Source organism: Psammomys obesus, unplaced genomic scaffold (genome assembly GCF_907164565.1).
Source record: "Psammomys obesus unplaced genomic scaffold, mPsaObe1.curated_primary_1811, whole genome shotgun sequence".
Lineage (NCBI taxonomy): Eukaryota > Metazoa > Chordata > Mammalia > Rodentia > Muridae > Psammomys > Psammomys obesus.
In genome coordinates this window covers 9,553,417-9,573,244 of record NW_026596234.1, presented here as the reverse complement: position 1 = coordinate 9,573,244, position 19,828 = coordinate 9,553,417, and the positions used below count along the sequence as shown (strand labels likewise).

The 19,828-nt window shown below is 53.0% G+C and overlaps 1 protein-coding gene and 1 pseudogene across 4 annotated transcripts in view; one reads left to right on the top strand and one right to left on the bottom strand.

Annotated features, from left to right (window-relative positions):
• Nfatc2 (nuclear factor of activated T cells 2) overlaps positions 1–19,828 on the bottom strand; it is a 119,614-nt gene that overhangs the window by 81,390 nt on the left and 18,396 nt on the right. For 3 of the 4 annotated variants that reach the window (XM_055596186.1, XM_055596184.1, XM_055596185.1), the window contains exons 2-3: positions 6,688–7,723; positions 4,906–5,077 (exon numbers count right to left, since the gene is read on the bottom strand). In XM_055596186.1, coding sequence (XP_055452161.1) covers positions 4,906–5,077; positions 6,688–7,723 — 1,208 coding nt within the window. The remainder of the gene's footprint in view (positions 1–4,905; positions 5,078–6,687; positions 7,724–19,828) is intronic. The other variant, XM_055596187.1, reaches the window with a different exon arrangement.
• On the top strand, positions 2,524–4,115 carry LOC129668123 (zinc finger protein ZPR1-like; annotated as a pseudogene).

Sequence of the window (19,828 nt, the reverse complement as noted above, 5' to 3'; positions counted from 1 at the left end):
TGACAGGAGGAGCCACCTGAACAGGTGCCTGGGAACTGCCCTGCAAAGCTGAGACCTGCTGCCTGAGATGAGGGGACAGCCAGGGTTATGCCTCTGTGAGGAAGTCCTGAGAGAGCCCCATGCTTCCTCCTGAATCCTTGAACCTAGATCCCACAGGTGTGCTGGAATTAGAAATGTGCAATGCCATCCCTCATTCATGCGGCCCTGAGGATGGGGCCCAGGGGCTTCATGCCTGTGAGCTGGGCAATCTACCAAAGGAGCGACATCCACAGCCGCAAAGATCCCCACTTAAAATCCGCTTCCGTGCTAAAACTCGGAGTGTCCCACCTTTCATTTTACAGTGAGCACAGTCTGTTCAATAAAGTTTTAAATAAAAATCTACCTAGTGTCTTTTGAAGAAACTGAACAGACCACAGCCTCCGAAAGCTCACGTTTGCAAAGACACAGGCCGGAAGAGAGATGTGAACTCTGGGCGCAGAGCGGCAGTCTTCCCCTGGGCTCGCCATCCAGCCCTTTCCCTTTCTGGAACTTTCCATGGCCCAGCCCTAGATGACTGGTGCAAAAGCCCCGCTGTGAGCTGGAGCGCAGCCCTCTGTGATCTCAGAAGGGCAGCAGAGCCCCTCTGGCCAGGCCAGATGCTCCCCCCCGCCTCTATCTACCTATCTATCTATCTATCTATCTATCTATCTATCTATCTATCTATCTATCTATCTATCTCTATCTCTCTCTCTGCTACTATTGAGTCTGTGAGAAGCTGAGCCCATCTTCTTATATGGCCTTCCAGCCACAAGCCTTAGCCAACTGAACTCAATGGTGGCATGGTCCTCTGGCCAGGCTCAGTCAGAATCCTCAGGGGCAGCAGGACTTGGACTCCAAGGAGCCGGCAGGAGGGTCAGAGCCTGGCCAGCAGGTGATGTCATAAGGAGAGAAGGGTAGACAGGAGGTGTGGGCACTGGCTCTTCTCTGTGAGAGGGAAGTCAGGCTGAGCTGTCCATGGGCATGTGGATGACAAGCAAGAGCCTGAAGCAACCAGAACTCTGTCCTTAAACACCAATGGCCTTGAACAAGTTCAGAGATAAAAAATACACCTGGGTCTCATGAGCGGTAAACGCTTCTAAAATGCTAACCACCGTGCTGACTGTAGCGTCTGGTTGCTGTTCCTGTCACATTCAGAACCCAGAACCTTGCCTGGCCCACAGCAGGTACTCAATAAATATGCGTTTAGGGACCAGTGGATGAAAATAGCTCAGGTGCCAAAGAGCACAGAACCCTCCGAAGGAGTCCCCCAGCCCCCTTCCTCCTCCCAGCTCTTGCTCTTCATGGACAATAAGAGCCTCGGCATTCTGTGCCCCCTTCCTGGTCCACGCACCCACCCCAGGTCCCCAGCCCCACATCATGGCCTGGGCCCACACACCCTGGCCCCTCACATTCTAGTTACACTGGCCTCTTTCTGTTTGTCTCAAGGGCTTTTCCTCCCGGGCTCCTGGGCACAAGCTGTGCCCTGCCCCGACCCCCAGTGTCCCATGTCCTCAGCCCCAGCCCCCATCTCAGAGAACTCCACTGATCTCTGCCCGTCTGCATTCACTCCTCTGTTTCACATGCCCAAAGCTCTGGGAAGTTTTCCTTTCTACCACTTGACAGAGTTAATCCACCCACCACCCGCCAGATCCAGATCCATCGCTGTCCCCTGCCCCCCTCACAAAAGAGCCACAACTCAATATTCTTCCCGAGCATAGAGCCATGCCCAGCTGATGACACAGAGGTGGGAAAGAACCACAAATGAATCTGCCGCTGGATGGACTATGAAAAGCCATTTCCAGGCCCTTGCCTCCATCGGATGTCAGGCATTCTGGAGCTGACCATACTGTCCCTTCCCTTCCCCTGCAATACTCGGAAGCTGCCTCTGGTAGTCTTTTTTCTTCTCGTCTGCCTTTAGTGAGCTTCTTCATCAGGACCCAGTGTCCCAGCAACCCACAGGCCAGGGTCCCCTCCTCAAACAACTAGGCCTTGTCAAAAATAATACTTTTTTTTTTTTTTTTTTTGCATAAAGTGGTGTTAAAATAGCTGGTAACTGAACAGCCCTTCTGCCACAGAGACTCAAAACAAGACAAAAGGTCACAAGGCCAATGACTGTGAGAGAGGACACACCTAACAGTCTGTGGTCCTGAGGGCAGGGATGCCCATAGGCAGGCCAGTCCACATTTGCTTCCCTTCCCACCGGGGCTGGAGATCAAACAGCATGGAGTCCCCCTGAGCCAATCTGCTGGACTTCAGCCTCCCTGGCTGCTGCTTGCTGGAATCCAAGGAAGTGATGTCAGAGAGGATGTGACTCCCTGAGGGCCTCAAGGCCCTGGCCAAGGGCTGTGCAAGCACAGAGGGCAACTGTGATGGGGACAGCGGGGGACTTGAGAGGCTGCAACTAGACTAGGGCTGATACTTTCTGGCTCACCAGAGTGGAGCTGACCTACCAATTACCCAGAGGCCAGGCCTTGGAGTCAGGGCATCATCAGTATTCCCCTACCCATGGAGGCCCAAAGCCAGTGCCCACCGCGATCCACCAGGAGCAAACAGGGTGCGTCCCTGGTAGTAGGGAGCAACCGAGGCTTCGCAAAGGTGGCCCCTGGCAGTAAGGAGCAACCGAGGCTTCACACAGGTGGCCCCTCTCCATCCAGCTATACAGTCAGCTGGCACAGTTCACGGTGGATCCAGGACTTGGGCTGACTGCCATTAGAGAATGATAGCAAAATCCAGCCTATACTCCCTGTAGGTCAGCCCCGTGTCAGAGCAGAAGGCACAAGCACAGATACACGGAAAAGGGGAAGGAGAGGGGAGGGGAGGGGAGGTGAAGGGAGGGGCTGAGAAAAGGAGAAGCTGATTTTAGGACTACCAGGTCAGAGAGCAGCCTGTACAAGAATTTTTCATTTTTCTCCCCTTCTCCTTGGCATCTACTAATTGTGCAGAACAATGGGCTTCAGAATGGCTTTGTCATACCTGTGTAGCAAGTGCTTTGATCACAGTCAGGAGCCCTAACTAGGGGAACATGCTCAGGGCACTTAGGGAGAGCTTTTGGGTTTGGGGGTTTGTTTGTCTGGTCTCTACTTCTATACTCCTGCTTTGTAATTTCTAAAGAAGCTTTTAATATATATATTAATATGTTAACATATTATAATATGTTAACATATTAATATATATATTGGTACATTTAGCCAGGACCTAGATATCAGCCACGCAGTCTCTGGCCTGGAACAGGACCAGTCCGCACGGTGGGCAATGGAAGGTGTCATAGCTGAAAGAATTGGTGAGTTCCTTGGCAAACTGAAGGACCTAAAGCAAACAGCTTCTTCCCCTTTCCCTCTACTCTTTGGCGGATCCCTCGAGAAACTGCTTTGTAGAAAACTCACACACTGCAGCCGGACCCCGCCAAAGCTAAGATGCTGGGGCTCCGAGCAGAAGCCCCAGAAGAGAAGTCGGAAGAGGAAGACCTTAGAAACAAAATGTTCCAGTTCAACGCGAACTGCCCAGAGCGCAACAGCTCAGACCAACATGAAGCTTGTCCAAATGCCCCACTTCAAAGAGGGTATCATCATGGCCAGCAGCCACAAGAATTGTGTGTATCCGACTAATGAGGTGAAGTCCAGCGGAAAGGCCGAGCCCTTGGTCACCAGGATCACTCTCCGCATCACCGATGCCTCAGACATGACCCGAGACCTCCTGAAGTCTGAGACCCGTGACAGGGAAATCCTGGAGCTCGAGTTTGAGCGGAGAATGGCTATCCTTGGAGGCAAGGTCACCGCTCTAGGACTGCCGAGAGACATCCAAGAATTGGTAACCGAGAACCCATTCACACGGGGCCACAGCTCGAATCCTGATCACTCAGAGAACCTGCAGGTGGTTAGTGGGAAGTTGGACCAGATGATCGAGGGGGCGGTGAAGGCCTACTTTATCACGAATGATCCAGCAGGAAACAAGTTACCTGCAGAGCGTGTATGCCCCCTGAAGATGATTTGGAGATGCAGGTAGAACGGGACAAGCGCACCTTTGACCAAAATGAGGGGCTTGGCCCCAACAACATGAAGACGGAGGATTATGGGGCAGGCCTGGCCCCACAGCGGTAGCAGTGGGCAGCTCACAGCTCATAGGCCACTCACACCGCAGGCTTTTTTTTTTATTACTATTGGAAAAACAATGAGCATCCAAGACCTCACCTATGGTGAGGAGGAAACCGCTTGAGCTAGGAATCTAAGCACGTGAAGTGAGCAGCTGGCGAGGCGGCTGCAGGCCCACTGTGCTCCTTGACCTCCTTTTGGAGGCTTTGAGGGAGTGTGAGAAGAAACACCATGTGGTCTGCCGTCACCTTTTGCCTGTGAGCTCCCTGACCTCCAATGCTGGGCCCTGAAGTTTGAGTGGGTGAACTGCAGCTGGCCTTAGGCGTACAAAGTGCCAACTTTCAGCAGGAAAGAAGGTCTGAGGGGCCTAGCGAGCATAGGTGAAGAAGCTTACCTTAAAGTGACAGCTTTTAAATGAATAAACAAACAAAAAAGGCAGGACTCGGTGGGGGGGGGGGGCAGAGGCAGATCTCTGTGAGTTGGAGGCCATCCTGGTCTACAGAGCGAGTCCAGGACAGCCAAGGCTGCACAGAGAAACCCTCCCCCACAAAACAAAAAGGAAAGAGAAGAAAAGGCAGGACCATCTTCCACATGGACATCATGTTTCCTCGCCCTGCTCTGGACACTTCCCCACAGACTGCAGTTCTCCGGTAAGCTCTCCACACACAACATCTCAGGCTTCCCTCCCACTCCAAGGAGAGAACCTGAGGTATCCACAGTCTTACAAGCAGCAGCAAGGCAGAGTGAATCTCCTGGTGACAGGTGCAGGCCACAGAAGTAAGAGAATGTGAGTCCATACCTGCACCACAGGGTGGCCTCCTGTTGGGGCCTTGACAGCGCCGCGGCTGCCCTCTGTCTCATAGTGGGCCCGGTGATGGGGCTTGGGCTGGACCTCGATCCGAAGCTCATAGGAGCCTGACTGATTGGAGAGCGGCCACTCTAGGGGAGGGAGGGACGCAGTCACAGGAATGCTGTGGGAAGAAAAGACCCGGTCGTGAGGACACAAAGCCAAATCCACCTGTCTGTACACTAAATGTAAATGGCCCCTCTTCTGTGCCCAGGGGTACAAGAATAAAATGCTGAGTGTTGAGGGGCTGCAGATCGCTTAGACATGACAGTGGAACTCGTCACAAGGCAGGGACCTCCCTTTGCTTTCATTTTCATCCTGATGAAGACAGTGTAGTCGGCTTCATACGGAACGAAGCTAATTTTATTAGGTGTGGGGTCTTGCCTGTTTCCAGTGAGTGCAATGGCTTCTCTAGGAATTGTAAAGAACCCGACTTTGACCTCTCTAAAACATCCCTCTGCCAGAATGCTTTCTTTTCCAGAGGGCAAAGGTAAGTGCGGCAATGCTTCAGGGAGCTGTCACCGCCGCACTGTGGACTTAAACACTTCACCTCTCTTAGGAACACTCATGGCAAGGAGACCAGGTGATAGCTGTGAGGGTCTCTGTCTGATTATCTTGATTATCAAAAGTGCATTTGGGAGTGAGCGCAGGTCCACTCAGAATCACTAATTGAGGGGCCACTGCGTGTGGGGTTCCAGAAGCGCAGAGAAGAATCCAGCTTGGGCATGGACGAACCAAACCACGTGAACCCAAAGAGAAGTGCAAAAGGACAATCGCTATCATGACTGGAGTTCCACAGCCAAGTGCATGGCCTTGCCCTCGCACCCACTCTGCTGTGACTTCGAGCAGATGCCTGCAACTCTCTAGGTCCCAGTTTCCTCAACTGTGAAGGGGCATGCTGAAATCCTGCGAGGAGCTTAGCCGCAAGGTAACAACCATTAGCGAGCGCTAATAGTTTTTCCTGGAAAATGCACACAATACATATGCACACACACAAACACATATATATATACATGCACGTACATATACACACATGTACATGTACACATATCACATATGTACAGGGACACACAAATTCTTATCCACACAGGTACATGCTCACATAATATACCATACACAGACAGACATACAGGGACACATACATACACACGTAATAGAGCACACATACAGACATACCACACATGCATGTACATAGACATAGACATACACACAATATGTATATGGGCACATATATACATGCGCCACACACGCACATATACAACACATGCACAAACACATACACCCCACACACATGCTCATGCACATATACAAATACACACATACGTGTCCATACACACACTACAGCACACACACAGGCACATATACACACCCACACACCACACCACACCACACCCTTCGTTTTCTCTGAGCTCTGATCTGGCTATGGCGTTGGATGCACAGACCAGCCTTTGAGGGCAGGGCCCTTATAAGGAATGGCCGAGTGAAGGCGTAAAGGATGTGCCCCCTAGGTGACGGCCACTGTGGAGAATGTGCGCCAACACCCTCACGACCGCCTGCTGTATCAGAGGCACCCACAGCGCCCACTTCACAGATGAGGAAACGAAGGCTCGGGGCAGTGAGCATCCTTCCCAGGTGCAGTAAGTGTCACCCATGTGACCAAATTCCACGTAAATAACAACAACACCCGCTCTTCGCGCACACTTGGGAGCAGACCGCTCTCAACGCCCCACCTACCTGCAGATGGGAATGGCTGGCACCAGCTGTTTGGGCCAGGTGGGCGGTACCAGCAGGATGGACTCCGGAGCGGAATTCCTCCTCTCCTCCTGCTCACACGGCCCCAGGAACTCCACGGCGGGGTAGATGTGGCGGGCCAGGCCCGCCTTGGAGGGGGCGGTGGGCACGGGAGTCGGGTCAGGACTGGTCTTCCATATCTTGGAGGGGATCCCGCAGGGCGAGTCGGCGGCCAGGCTGTTGAGGGCATCCATGAGAACAGCGGAGCCGGCCGTGGGGGGGTACCCAGCGGGGATGCCGTCGTCCTGGGGTGCCACGTGCGGCGAGGGCTGTGGCGAGGGGCTCCGGGAGCGCTGGGGCGAGGCTGCGGGCAGAGGGGCAACCAGGGCCTCTGCGCACGAATGCCTCCGCTTGGCACCGGGTGAGGAGGAGCGGGACGCCGGACGGGGCACGGGCGAGTGTCGGCCCAGGTAGCTGTCCTCGGCGAGGCTGGTTCGAGGTGACATTATTGGAGAGGTTCTGGGGGAATAATGAGCAGGGATGTTTTGAAACTGGGGACACAGGTCGTCGGGCCCGGCGTTATTGGGTGAGACGCAGGGCGAGGTGTAGGGGGAGAAGGTGTCAGAAATGAAGCTGGCAGAGGAGCCGCTGCTAGCGGGGCTCAAGCAAAGCGGCTCGCGGTAGCCCTCGAAGCCCGGCACGGGCAGCGTGAACCTCGGGCTGGCGCCCACGCCAGCCAGGGCCACGGCCGGCTGCTCGGGGGACAGGCCGGTGTCTCTCCCACGGAGGGCCCCCCCTGCCTGCATCAGTTCGTGGGATGGAGTGATCTCGATCCGAGGGCTTGGGCCCGAAGCCCCTGCTGGCTTGGCCGGGCTCAGAAAGTTCTGGAACCCTAGCCTATCCGGCTCTCCGAACCGGCCAGGGGGCTCGCCAGAGAGACTGGCGAGGGGGTTGCATGGCTTGAGGCCATAATCCAGGACATCATTCGGGTATGCGAGTCCGGAGGGTGAGCTGATGGCCTTATGTGCGCTCGTTTCTTCTGGAAAGAGAAGGGGGGAGGGGGGTCTCAGAACCGGGCTGCAGAGTCACAGTCATGGGTGGGCGTGGCCTCCTGTCGCTGGTCGGGTTTTTACAGCCCTCCATGCCCAAGGCCTGAGCTTGCCTCAAGAGAGTCAGAGCGACAGGCGTTGGCTATGGCAGCCGTGTGGAAGACAAACTCCAAGCTGAGGCCTCAAACCACACCTCAGCACTGAGTTTTAGAAACTGCCTGGTGTGAACAAGTTTGATCCCCCAAGGGCCTACATAAAAGTCAGGCATGACAGTGCACTCCTGGCCTGGCAGAGACGGGGATCCCAGAGCTCACTGGCCAGATGGTGCAGCCAAATCGACTAACTACAGGTTCAGGGAGAGACCCTGTCGTAAAAAATAAGGCTGGAGAGCATTTGAGGAAGATACCCAACATCAAGGTCTGGCCTCCGTATACACACGTGTGCACACCTGTGTTAACACGTCTCTATACACAGAAGAGATGCTCACGTGGATTTGGGAGCTCCCACAGCTCGCAGCACCACAGACCCACGGCTGGGCGATGAGCACCCCAGCCTGGGATCTTACCTTCTGAGCCTCCCTCCCAGCTGAGGTTACTTCAGGTCAGTGTGGCCACAACCCCATGCCTGGTGACTCTCCGGGGCTGCAGCTGGCCTCATCGTTTGACGTGTATGATGTGGCCACAGGACGCAGAGGGGCAACATGGGCTCTAGGATCCATGGAGCCTGTGTTTGAGCGACTTTCTAGAACCAGGATCCATGGATCCTTCAGGTCCCTTTATAGATGTGGCCCAGGAGGGGACAAGAGTCCCCAAAGGTATGGAACTACCCAACTCAGAACTCCTTCAAAGCAGCCACCTTGGTCACCAAACATCAGGATCATGGCCACCGAACCCCCAAAGTGTTTAACAGGAGGGGATATGAGGCGAACAAATACCTCCTCAACAGCGGCAGCCATTTGGGGTTTCTGTTGACCCATCTCAAGGACCCACCACTGAGGAGAGGGTCACCCCAGTAGATCAGGTTGCTCTACCACCTCATTCTGTCCCTTGATCCCCAAGCCTGACCCCATACAGTCTTCACTGGGGAATTTCTGCAGAGCCACCAAGGGATGCTAGTTCCCTCTACCCGACACTGACTCTTTCACCAAGCCACTACTTCTCTATTTGTGGTGGGACCAGCCTTAGCTCCTCGGCTCTCATGGCTCTTTCCCCAGCCACCAACAAATCCTGACCTCTGTGCTACCAAGACACAAGCCAGCAGTGTAGTATTCCCTGCACAGCATGTATGTCTTGAGCCAAGGACCCCAAATCTCCTCTGACCAATGTCCACTCTGGAAGTTGTCCTTCTGTGTGTCCTCAGGCCCTTTAGTCATCATGGGTCCCATCTGTCATTCTCACCTGCCTCCCCCAAGCAGCTCGGAGAAAGTCCTATTGACCTCTTCTTGAGCCTTCCCTCTCAGAGTCCTTGAGAGAGTGCTCTCCTCTCCCTTCAAGATCTTCCAAGGAATGCTTCCCTTACTCCATGCATCTGCTCTACCAGGGCCAGGTAAACCGCACCCCAAGGGCCCACATTTTATCTGCTGATAAAGTTTAATTGGTACACAGCCATGACTATTACTCACGTAGGGCCCAGGGCCTGCTTCTTCACTGGAACAGGAGAGCTTAGAGTTTTGGCAAGGTCTACGTGAGCCGCAAATCTTAAAATGTTTACTCCCTGGCTCTTTATGGAAGTTGGTAGTTCTACTCTTAACTAAGCTCCACTGAGATTGGGTCCACAGCCACTGTGGGTCAACATTGTTTGCCTGACACCCACCACAGTACCTGACACTTACAGGCCTCCACAGACACTTGGGAAGTGACTGAGAGAATAAACAAGAACCATGCCCAGGGCCCTGCAAGCCAGGAGTGGGATCTCCTACTCTGGTAACCCCCGGCCTTTGTGTGCCTTTTCTGGGCCACCATAGAGAAAGTGTTCTCTGGCATGGCTGACCTGACTTCAGAATGCCCAGATGGTGTCTCTATTCCACATGAGAACTCCCAGGGGCTGCCCACCACTCTTAACCGGAGGACGAATTAATTCACTTGGGCCAGTATGGCTGGGGTCCATCTGTCTACCCTCAGCCTCTCCTTTCTCTGGATTCCAGGCAAAGCAGGGTTTGGTGGGGAAGTACCCACTTCCTCCTCGCCTCAGGACTTTGCTGTTGCTGTTCCCTCAGCGGCTCCATTCACCCATGCCCACATGCTCTGCCATCCTGTGCTCCCTGAGAGCTCCCAGGGCTGCCTGTTCTGCACCCCGAATGTCTCCCAATTCTAGTGAAATAATCGGCTCCACCGGAGATGCCACGAAGACTCCCCTGAGTCACACACTGAGCCTCTGCCACATGGGTGGGAGCTGGCACAGGTAGACCCCCAGCAGAGAGGAATGCCAGCATCCCTCTGTAAAGGAATGCATCCCCATAAGAGCCACACGGGTCACCGACAGCGCTCCTCCAAATGTCGATGCCTGGCCCACGAGGCAGAGGACATCATCTGTGGAAAGGGTGACTGGGTAGGTAGCATCCAGCAAAATCTCAAATGTGCCCCCAGAGCCTTTAACAGCATCTCAGAAAGGCATCATATGGGGACTCTCACATCCTCGGGAGAGGTGAGTGGTGGGTTAGTGTCCACACCCCTGAGGCTGGAGAGGGCTGGCCAGCAAGCCCCAGCAATCTTCCTGTCTCTGCCTAACAGCAATGGGCTTACAGCAGGAGTGTGCAGCCTCATCCAGCTCTTTTACATGGGTGCCAGGATCCGAACTCAGGTCCTCATGCTTACCCACTGAGCCGTCTCCCCGGCCCTACAAAAAGGAGACTTTTTATTTCTGCATTATGCAGAGAAAACAAACTCAGTTTCCCAAACATAATTAGCATAGGAACAGGTGGCAGGAGGTGGGGGTGACGTGGAATATACCATGTGACAATGAAACTCTGCTGACAGGGCGGGAAACAGCACCTAGCCTCGCTCTGCTGCTAACTGGCTGGTGGCAGAAGAAAAGTCCCCACCCACTCCGGGCCCCACAGTCTCACTTAGAACAGAGTAGAGGAAAGGCACATCTGACTCTTTCACGGCTTTGATTTTTTTTTTTTTCTAGCTCGGGACTGCAGGGCTGGAGTTCATAGGATGCACAGCCAGGGTGAAGATGCGTCTGTTTGAGCTGGTGCACGTGTTCACACACACACACACACACACACGCTGCTTCAGAGCCCCACGGAGCAGCCAGGCCCACTGAGCCCAGCACTGCAGTGTTTACACTGCTTTAATCTCTCCTGGTAGCAGTTTTCTTTCTTTCATCTCCCCCCCCCGCCCCTTTCTCTCCCCAAGTCTATAAATGTTTAACAGCAAGCAGGGGTGGGAAAGTAACAAACACCCTCTGCCTTCTCTGGGATTTGACAGCAAATCTCACAAATGATGAGCCATTAAACCTCCTTCTGTGAGCGGCTGGGATCCTCACTCTCGGGCTCTTCCGAAGCAGCCCATGGATACAGTGAGACCCTGCAGTCTCACCTGCCCAGAGCCCAGAAGAAAGCCAGCCCATCTCAGAACCACACCTCGCTGTCAATTTTCTCAGGAGACATTTCCATATTTCCATAAACCTCTTTGCAAGATCTTGGCTGTAGGCGGCGTTGCCAGTAAACATCATGTACTCACTATGTCTGCCCAAATCCACTCCCATCTTTTCTTTTCAAATGTATTTTATTTGTGCATGTGCACCTGTGTGTTCGTGCATGTGTGTGTTCGTGCATGTGTGTGTTCGTGCAGGTGCTCACAGAGGCCAGATGAGGGCGTCAGAGCCCCCTGAAGCTGTAGCTGCAAATCGATGCTCTGAAAGCAGCAGCAATCGCTCTTAACCATCTGTCCAGCCAGAATGGTTCACACCATTCCGGGAGGCTGAGGCAAGAGCATCACCTAGTTCAGGCCCTGTCTGAACTAGAGAGTGAGTTCAAGGCCAGCATGGGCAATTTAGTAAGACCCTATGTCAAAATTCAAGCATTTGGAGGGCTGGGGGTGTGGCTCAGCGGTGGAAGGCTTGCCCAGCACATGTGAGGCCGCGTAATCTCTAGTACTAGAGGCAGGGAGAGGTGACTACAGTCAAGCGGGGCCGTCTAGGCAAAGGCTCTAAGCCTGCATCTCGACCCCCACCCTCCCACTGCTTCTTCTCTGAGGTATAATTTGTATGGCAAGCAGAGGTGAACGGGTTTTGTCAAACACCAAATCTCTTGTTTTGCCAGGACTGTCAAGATGGCACAGGTTTCTGTGATCCCGGACAATGGGAAGGCACACAGGCAGCAGAGGAGAACCCACAGGTTAGAAAGGCACTCAAGACTTGGCAGCTCATACTCCAGTTCCTGGGGGGGGGGGGGGGTGCCACCCTCTTCTGATATCCAAGAGCACCAGGCTTGCACGTGGTGTCTAGCCGTGCATGCAGGCAAAACCCACACACACATAAAAGAAATGCTTTTCTAAGGAGGAGCCAGCTCTCTCCGTGTGCCATGTACTCAAGGTGGACCACCTCCCTGCCACCTGCCATGAGATGCCTGGCCTACCCTTGAGATGCCAGTCTCCAGAGGAAGGAGGGAGGCAGGAGCCGTGGCTGCTCCAAGCCCTCTATCTTGCCCTGTTCCCACGCGCGCGCGCACACACACACACACACATGCATGCACGCGCGCACACACTTTGTACTTGTTTGCTTCACTTCCCCAGACTTCCCTTCCATAGCTCCAGCTTCCTTCTCCTGGGCCACCGTCTGCCTGGCTAGCCAGACTGCAGTACAGCAGCCTCTAAGCTCAACACCTAAAGAGCCCCATGGTGAGGTCTACTGACACAGTCACTGGCTTGTCCCTCTACCCCGAGAAGGGGAGCTTTTCGAAACTCACTATTATTACACTAATTATAAAAATGCAGGGGTTGGGTAACTAAGTACTTGGAATGGACCCACCAGATACTGGGGTCTGCGCATTACACATGGCATGACCTTTCACCCTTCCAAGTGAGCCTGCTCGCCTTCCACAGACAAGGAAATGGAGGCACAGTGAGCTGGCTTCACCTACCCAGAGCTCTTACCTAGAACTGATGGGGCCTGCCCACCCCGGACTGGGGATTCCGGCCCCAACACAACCTAAGGATGCTCTGTAGCTGGGACTGTGTGGATCTGAGCTACTGCCTCACCCACTCCAACAGCTGGCCACCCAACTGTCCCCCAGCCTTGCCAGACCAACTGAAGCTGAGGCCTCTGCAGCTCTCTGGGCCTCGGGGCTCCAGTCTGCACTTCCTGAGCTCTGTGGAGGCTCAGTCTGCCTGAAGCCTCAACTGTGAGCCACACCCTGGAGCGTGAGGAAGCATCCTTGGCTGCCACACCACCTCCAGGAGCTGCACTGCACCTCAGCCCATCCCTAGTCCCTCTGGCTCCCCACAGCTTCAACTGGCCATTGGGTTCTGCAGCTGACACCCCAAGCTATCCCTCACTGATACCACATTCTTGCCAATGGGTTGTGGGGCTCACTCAATCCCAGGGCCCTGAGAATACTTGAGGAGTCCTCTGCCAATTTCTCTGGAACTGCCTGCCAAACTATAAGGAAATGGAGACACAGCGAGCTGGCTTCACCTACCCAGAGTCCTACCAGGACCCGAGTATACTCTGAGTCCTCATGGGTAGCACACAGGCTAGCCACTCCACAGAAAGCCCCCGATATATATAACAGACAGTGGGCACATCTTTTAAGCAACAATTCTGACTTCCCCTGCTACGGTTTCTCTGTTTGATTTGACGGTGTGGCACGCGCTAGCCCCAATCTCTTCTTCAAAAAGCGTTTTGTAAAAGAGGAAGGAATTTTATAAAAATAAAATGAGCTGGTCAGCACTTCGAGAATTCTCTTGGTATCTCACAGCTGACCTCTGGAAGCGTGTGAAGTAGCTAGAGAAAGCCTCCAGGAAGCTGTCCCTCTTGGGATTTGTGCCCCTCACCCTCCGTCCCCCAACTGCCTGGAAGTGAAGACACTAACTCTCACTGAAGTGTTAGTGACTCAGTGAGCTGCTTGTCATAACAGAAGTGTTAAGATTCAACATACCTGTGCCATTTTGCTTTATACCAAAGACCATCACACACAACTAACACACATCAGTTGGGTTTTCTCACAAAAACACTGTGTAACAGGTAATATAGTTTTCCCGGTTTTACAAATGGGGAAAATGAGGGTCAGAGAGGGTGAGTAATCTGCCCAAAGACACACAGCTTTTAAGCTGCAGAACCAAGACAGTCTGAAGCAACCCTGGCCTCTCCACCCACCCCCACAACCACTACTGAACCCCAGTTTCTCGTGAAAAAAAAAAAAGGCTATTTTTGGAATGGTGACACCTTAACTATAATACAGAGAAATGACCTGCCCTCCCCCACCCTGCTGCAGGACAAAACCTGTGGGGGATATCGCTGGCCTGACAACCTAAGATCCCAACTCCTCTAGAACATTCTCAGTCCTCCTGTTTGGCCTGGGGGAGAGTTAAAATCACACTCCGGCCACTCAGTGATCCTTACCAGTCTCCCCACCTTTGCCTCCTGCCAGATGGCTACTCGTGCTCAAGAAGAGAGCCATGGTCAAAGCCAGGACACCACTGCCAGGCTGCTGGCCAATGGGGAGCTTTTGGAAGAAGGAGGAGGAGGAAGAAGGAAAGAGTGAGAGAGAGAGAAAGAGAAACCAGGTGCACACTGTAGTCCCAGTATTTGGGAAGTTGAGGCAGGAGTGTTTCTCAGAGTTTAAGAGCAGCCTGGGTTACAGTTAGTTCCAAGCCAACCTGAGACCCATCCCAAAAGAAGCCCCCCCCCCCACATACACACAGAGAAAGGGAGGGAAGGGGAGAGGGAGGAAGGAACAGCATGGAAACAATCTTTCAAGTGTCTAAAAGCATAGGCAGGCAGAATTTTTAGGAAGTGGGATAGAATGACAAAAATAGAAACCTCACTAGGGAGCCTATAGGAAGTGCCTGTAGGGGGAGGGGACAGAGCCCCACAGCAGGATAGGTTGCAGATCTGGGGGTCCCTGCCCAGGCTACTCCAACCCACCCCTTCATGGCTCACAGCTGAGGTCTACCTCTGAGGCATCACAGTCTGCCATGGTTGTGCCACAGCCAGGCAACACAGACGGCAGCAAAGAGAGGGGATAGAGGCCTGTGACTCCCCCAAACTCCTGGAACCCCACAGCAGGGCAGCAAGGCAGCGGATTTCCCATCTGGCTGCCTTCACAGCCTACCGGGAGAGCATTTTCAAGAGTCACCAGTGGCCTTTCCATAATGAAAGGGACTCAACAAACTTCCCCCCGAGCCCTTAGTCCCCTGTCCCCCACCCTCGCTGCACAGAAGGCTGTGGTGACTGGATTCCCCGTAAGTGAGTCATGTGTGAGAAGGAGAGGATCCAGGTTGTCACACCCTTTATTCAGAGGTGACACACAGACAGGGCCTAAAAGCTGAGAAATTCCACCCAGATCAACGGGTCCAAGAACACCAGAGAAGGCGAGGGGACGTTTACCCTCTTGTCTCGCCAGCATGGAGGTGCTGGCAGAGGCCGCCTGGCAGCCTCTCATCTTTGCTGACCTCGTCCAGGGAAGACAGCTGTCTGCCTTCCCCAGACAGACAGAGGCAGCTTCGGTAGTGCCTCCGGCAGGCTGCCATTGAGCCAGGCGCCCATGACGCTGACACAGGAGGGAGAGCACCAGGGCAAGGAGTCTAGCAGAGCAGCAGCTGGCAGGATGCTTAAAAAACCACGGTGCCCTGGGCCAACTCGGAAGATGAGGGGCGAGCGTCCCCCGGGAGGCTCAACGTCTCCTTTTGGCAGAAGGCACCAGGGACCCTTTAGATGCTGAGGCCCTTTGGAATCTCTCTGCCTTCCAGGATCCCAGTCACCTTCCCGCTTGCTGTCTTTCTGATAACTGGTGTCCACTGAGCCACCGGCCTGTATGTTCCCCTTCCTCACTTCAGAACAAGCTGGGAGGCCAGTACTGCCAACACCTCAAACTGCCAGGGATGGGGAACTTGAGGCTCGGGTGCAGGGAATCCCCCAGATGCAGAGACTCCCCCAAGGTCACGGTCCTTCACACACACACACACACACACACACACACACACACACACACACACCATGATTGTTTTGTTGCCCTGGGGGTTTCCTTCCCCCATGCTCAGCCAATAACTAAACCACCTGAACTCTCTCGCCCTAGACTGGGCTCGACTGGCCTTGAATATCACATCAATGGGGTCACACAGGCAGGGATGTGAGGGAGAGTTTCCTCAGCAAAAGGAGAAGGAACGATGTGGTCAGAAGAATTCACCGAAAGTAGACTTCGGATATTTCTCCCGCAGAAACAGGACTCGCCAGGACTAAGCCCACCCACTCGGAGGCAGCCCTGCCAGAAGGGATGAAGTTAGACAGCCACTGGCTTTCCTGCATCCTCTGCCCACCCTAGCCTCCTCCAGGAGCTGAGCGCCTTCACTCCTTCACACTCTCTCAAAAAGCCTGACCCCTGCAAGCAAAACTTCCTCTTGGTGACCATGCAGCCATGACACCCTCGACCAAGGTCTCCAACCAAACACCAATGCCTTAATGACAGGACATGCCATATTTATTCCTCTCCCCACCCCCGCATATAACATGAGTGCCGTGTTTCCAGAGATGGGCACGCTTAATCAGTGCCCACCGTACATACACACACCTGGTCATTAAGGCATTCCTCCCAATCCACTGAGCAGAGGTGACATCACCTGCTGCGGATTTCAGACCTACAGCCCACCTTCTGAGGATTAAGCAGGCAAACACCCCCTTCCCTCAGCCTTTAAGATGACTGCTGCAAGCATTTAAGGCTTAAAGGGCTTCCCTCACCAAGCAGCCCCCTTCAGCTGGCACACCTCAGCAGGTCTGTTTTGATAAGGCCCTGACAAATCCCCGTGCATGGCAGGCCACTTTCTTGCCTTCCGAAAGCTCATTCAGGCATAGCTCAATTAAAATTCACAGGGAAGGGCTGGCGAGGGGAAATGTACTTTATTAACTGAAACAGGCCCTTTTCCAAATCCTTAGATTAGAAGGCAGGCTAGGCCCCAGTGCCCGCTCAGGAAAAAGAACTCCCTCACTCTGCCTCCAGCTCTGCCTGCTACAAGGCATCAAGAAAAACATTAAAGGTCCAGGGCACAAGGCTTTGGAAGTAAATGCCAGGGAATGTGGTGATGGCTCTGTTGGGAAAGTGCTTGCAGAGCTGAGCCCAGCACCCACATATAAAAGCCAGGCATGGTGGCTGAGCCCTCTCATGATCCTAACACCGGGGAAGTGAAGCCAGGCAGAGCCGACCGGAGTTCCCGAGCAGCCAGCCCAGCCAAACTGGTGTATGTTTCAGGTCAGTGAGAGACCCTGCCTCAAACAAAACAAACTATATGCCAATCTATAAGGAACAGAGAGACGTGCCAAAAATAAATAAATAAATAAATAAATAAATAAATAAATAAATAAATAAATCACAAGATGACACATCTAGCAATATCCAGGGCACAGAAGATATCGCTGGGACATGGCCTTATTTCCTCAACAGATAAACAATAAGGAATTTGACTGATTAGGATTTTCAAAAAATAAAGAGAATGATGGCTGAGTTGACCACTCACAAAGCAAGGAACTTTAGGGACAGATGCAAAAGAAAAAGAAAAAGGAAAGCAGCAAAAACCCCTGGGAAACAAACACCGAGGCTCGAACGCTAGAGAGCGGATGTTAACTGTTTTAGGTTTAGCAATGATCCTGTTCTTTGGCTGTTTGTATTCTTGCCTTTTGCATCCATAGATCCAACCAGCTGTGCATCAAAAATGTTGGGGGAACAACACCTGAGGACTCGGGATGTGGCTCAGTTAGTACAGTGTGGTCCTAGGGCGCAGAGGGTTCCGCCAGCAGCTTGTAATCAGTTGTGTGTGGCGGATGACCTTAGCTGTAAATCTGACATACCTGGGAAGAGGAAGGTCTATGGAAAACCTGCCTCCATCATCAGCCTTGAACCATGTTTTCTTGATTGCTAACTGATGTGGGAGGGCAGAGTTCATGGTGGGAGGTGCCACCTCAAGGCAGGTGGGTCTGGACTGGATACAGAAAGGCAGCTAAACAAGCCACAGGAAGTGAGCCTTCGGTCCTCCATGGCCTCTGCTTCACCTCCTGCCTCCAGGTTCCTGCTTGAGCTCAGCCCTGATAACCCTCAGTGACGGGCTATGAGTAGGACATGTGAGTCAAACAAATCCTTTCTTCCCCTGGTTGGTTTTGATCAATGTATCATCACAGCAAGAAAAAGTAAACTACAACACTGGTTGTGGAGGGCTGTCCCCATAATCCCAATACTTGGGAGATGGAGGCAAGAGGATCAGAAGTTCAAGGTCATCCTCAACAACTCTGAGGCCAGCCTGAGCTACATAGAACCCTGTTTCAAAATAACACAACACAACACAAAAAGTCTGTGCTGAACCCTGGAAACGTCACTTTACTTATTTCAAAGAATTTCCTTTAAAACAATTTTTACATTATTTTACGTTTGTGTATTCATGTACATGTATACATGTCTGTGTGACACACATACACACGTGTGCCAGAGCACACATGGGGAGGTCAAAGGACAACCTGCAGGAGTCAGTTTTCTCCTTCTACCGTGTAGATTCCTGGGATCAACTCTGTTGTCCCTCTTGGTAGCAAGCACCTTTATGGGCTGAGGCCTTGTGCTGGTACCATCTTCAGCTTTTATTAAATTTCCATTTATCATAGTGTGTGTGCTCCGATAGGCACATGGTGATCAGAGGACCGCTTCTGCGGGTCACTTCTTTCCTTGGATCGTGCGGGTCCTGGAGGTGGAGCTCAAGCTGCCAGGCTTGCTCAGTCAGGGCCTACCTCTCCCCACTGCACCATCTTGACAGCTCTGAAGACATCTTTTTTTAATCATTACTGAAGCCAGCAGGTATGCATTCTAAACAAGCCTTGGGCATTGAGGTCCCCAATGTCCAATGTGCTGAGGTTCCCCAAGAGCAGCCATATTTGACTTTTCTCAAGTGTCCATATTTGTTAGTTTTTGTTTTTGTTTTTTTGAGACAAGGTTTCTCTGTATAGTCCTGGCTGTCCTGGAACTCGCTCTGTAAACGAGGCTAGCCTCAAACTCACAGAGATCCGCCTGCTTCTGCCTCCCGAGGGCTTGGACTAAAGGCATGTTCCACCACCTCTGCCCTAAAGGTGTCGAGTTCTTTGACCCCTTCTAATTTATTAACTATAAAATAGTATGAATTATATGAAAAGTCACTGAGGGGAGATGCTAGGGCGGTGGGAGCTGTGGGAGCTGTGGCTAAGGGGCCCATTGTCCCATCGCCTCTACCTTTGTGTTTGGGGGGAAAGTTTAGTAACAAAAGGTCAGAGGGAAAGTCAAAGGCAGCTTCCCCTTGCTCCAGGTGGAGTAGCAGACAGCCTGGGCCATCCCAGAACAGCCCAGGCTGGAGGCAAGCCTGATGCCCTAACTCAGTTTCCAAACTGTCAGCAAAACCCTAGTTCTAAGTGTGCAGCAGCCAGGGAAGTGAGCTGGCCTCAAGCTCTCTGGGAGCCTGAGGCTACTTCCTGTGCTAGGGAGGGAGGAAGTCCCCTCTGGGGGAAAGCCACAGGGCACCCATTGTGGAGCTGAGTTTTCAAGGCTGTTCCTTTCTGGGCCTGGGAGCAGCCTGCAACACCTGGGAACAGCCTGCATCACCTCAGAGCAGCCTGCATCACCCAGAAGGCGGCCTCCAGAACTTTCCAGCTACAGAATGTGAACAACCAAGGAAGCGTTTGCAGCCAGCAGGGTTCCTAGGCTGAGCTGAGCACACCGGGGTCTTTGAGTCCAAACCAAGCAGGCTTTTTTGTGTTGACTCGCTCAGGCACCTGTGGAACTTGGCAGCCCACAGACACCACACCCCTCATGGCCCATCTGCTCTTCTGGTTAAAGACACATCAAGGCCCACCTTGTATCGATTTATCTTCTAGGTTTGTCTACCTTCGCCCAGGGGCCAGCATGCTTAGGATAGCCTGATTTCTCA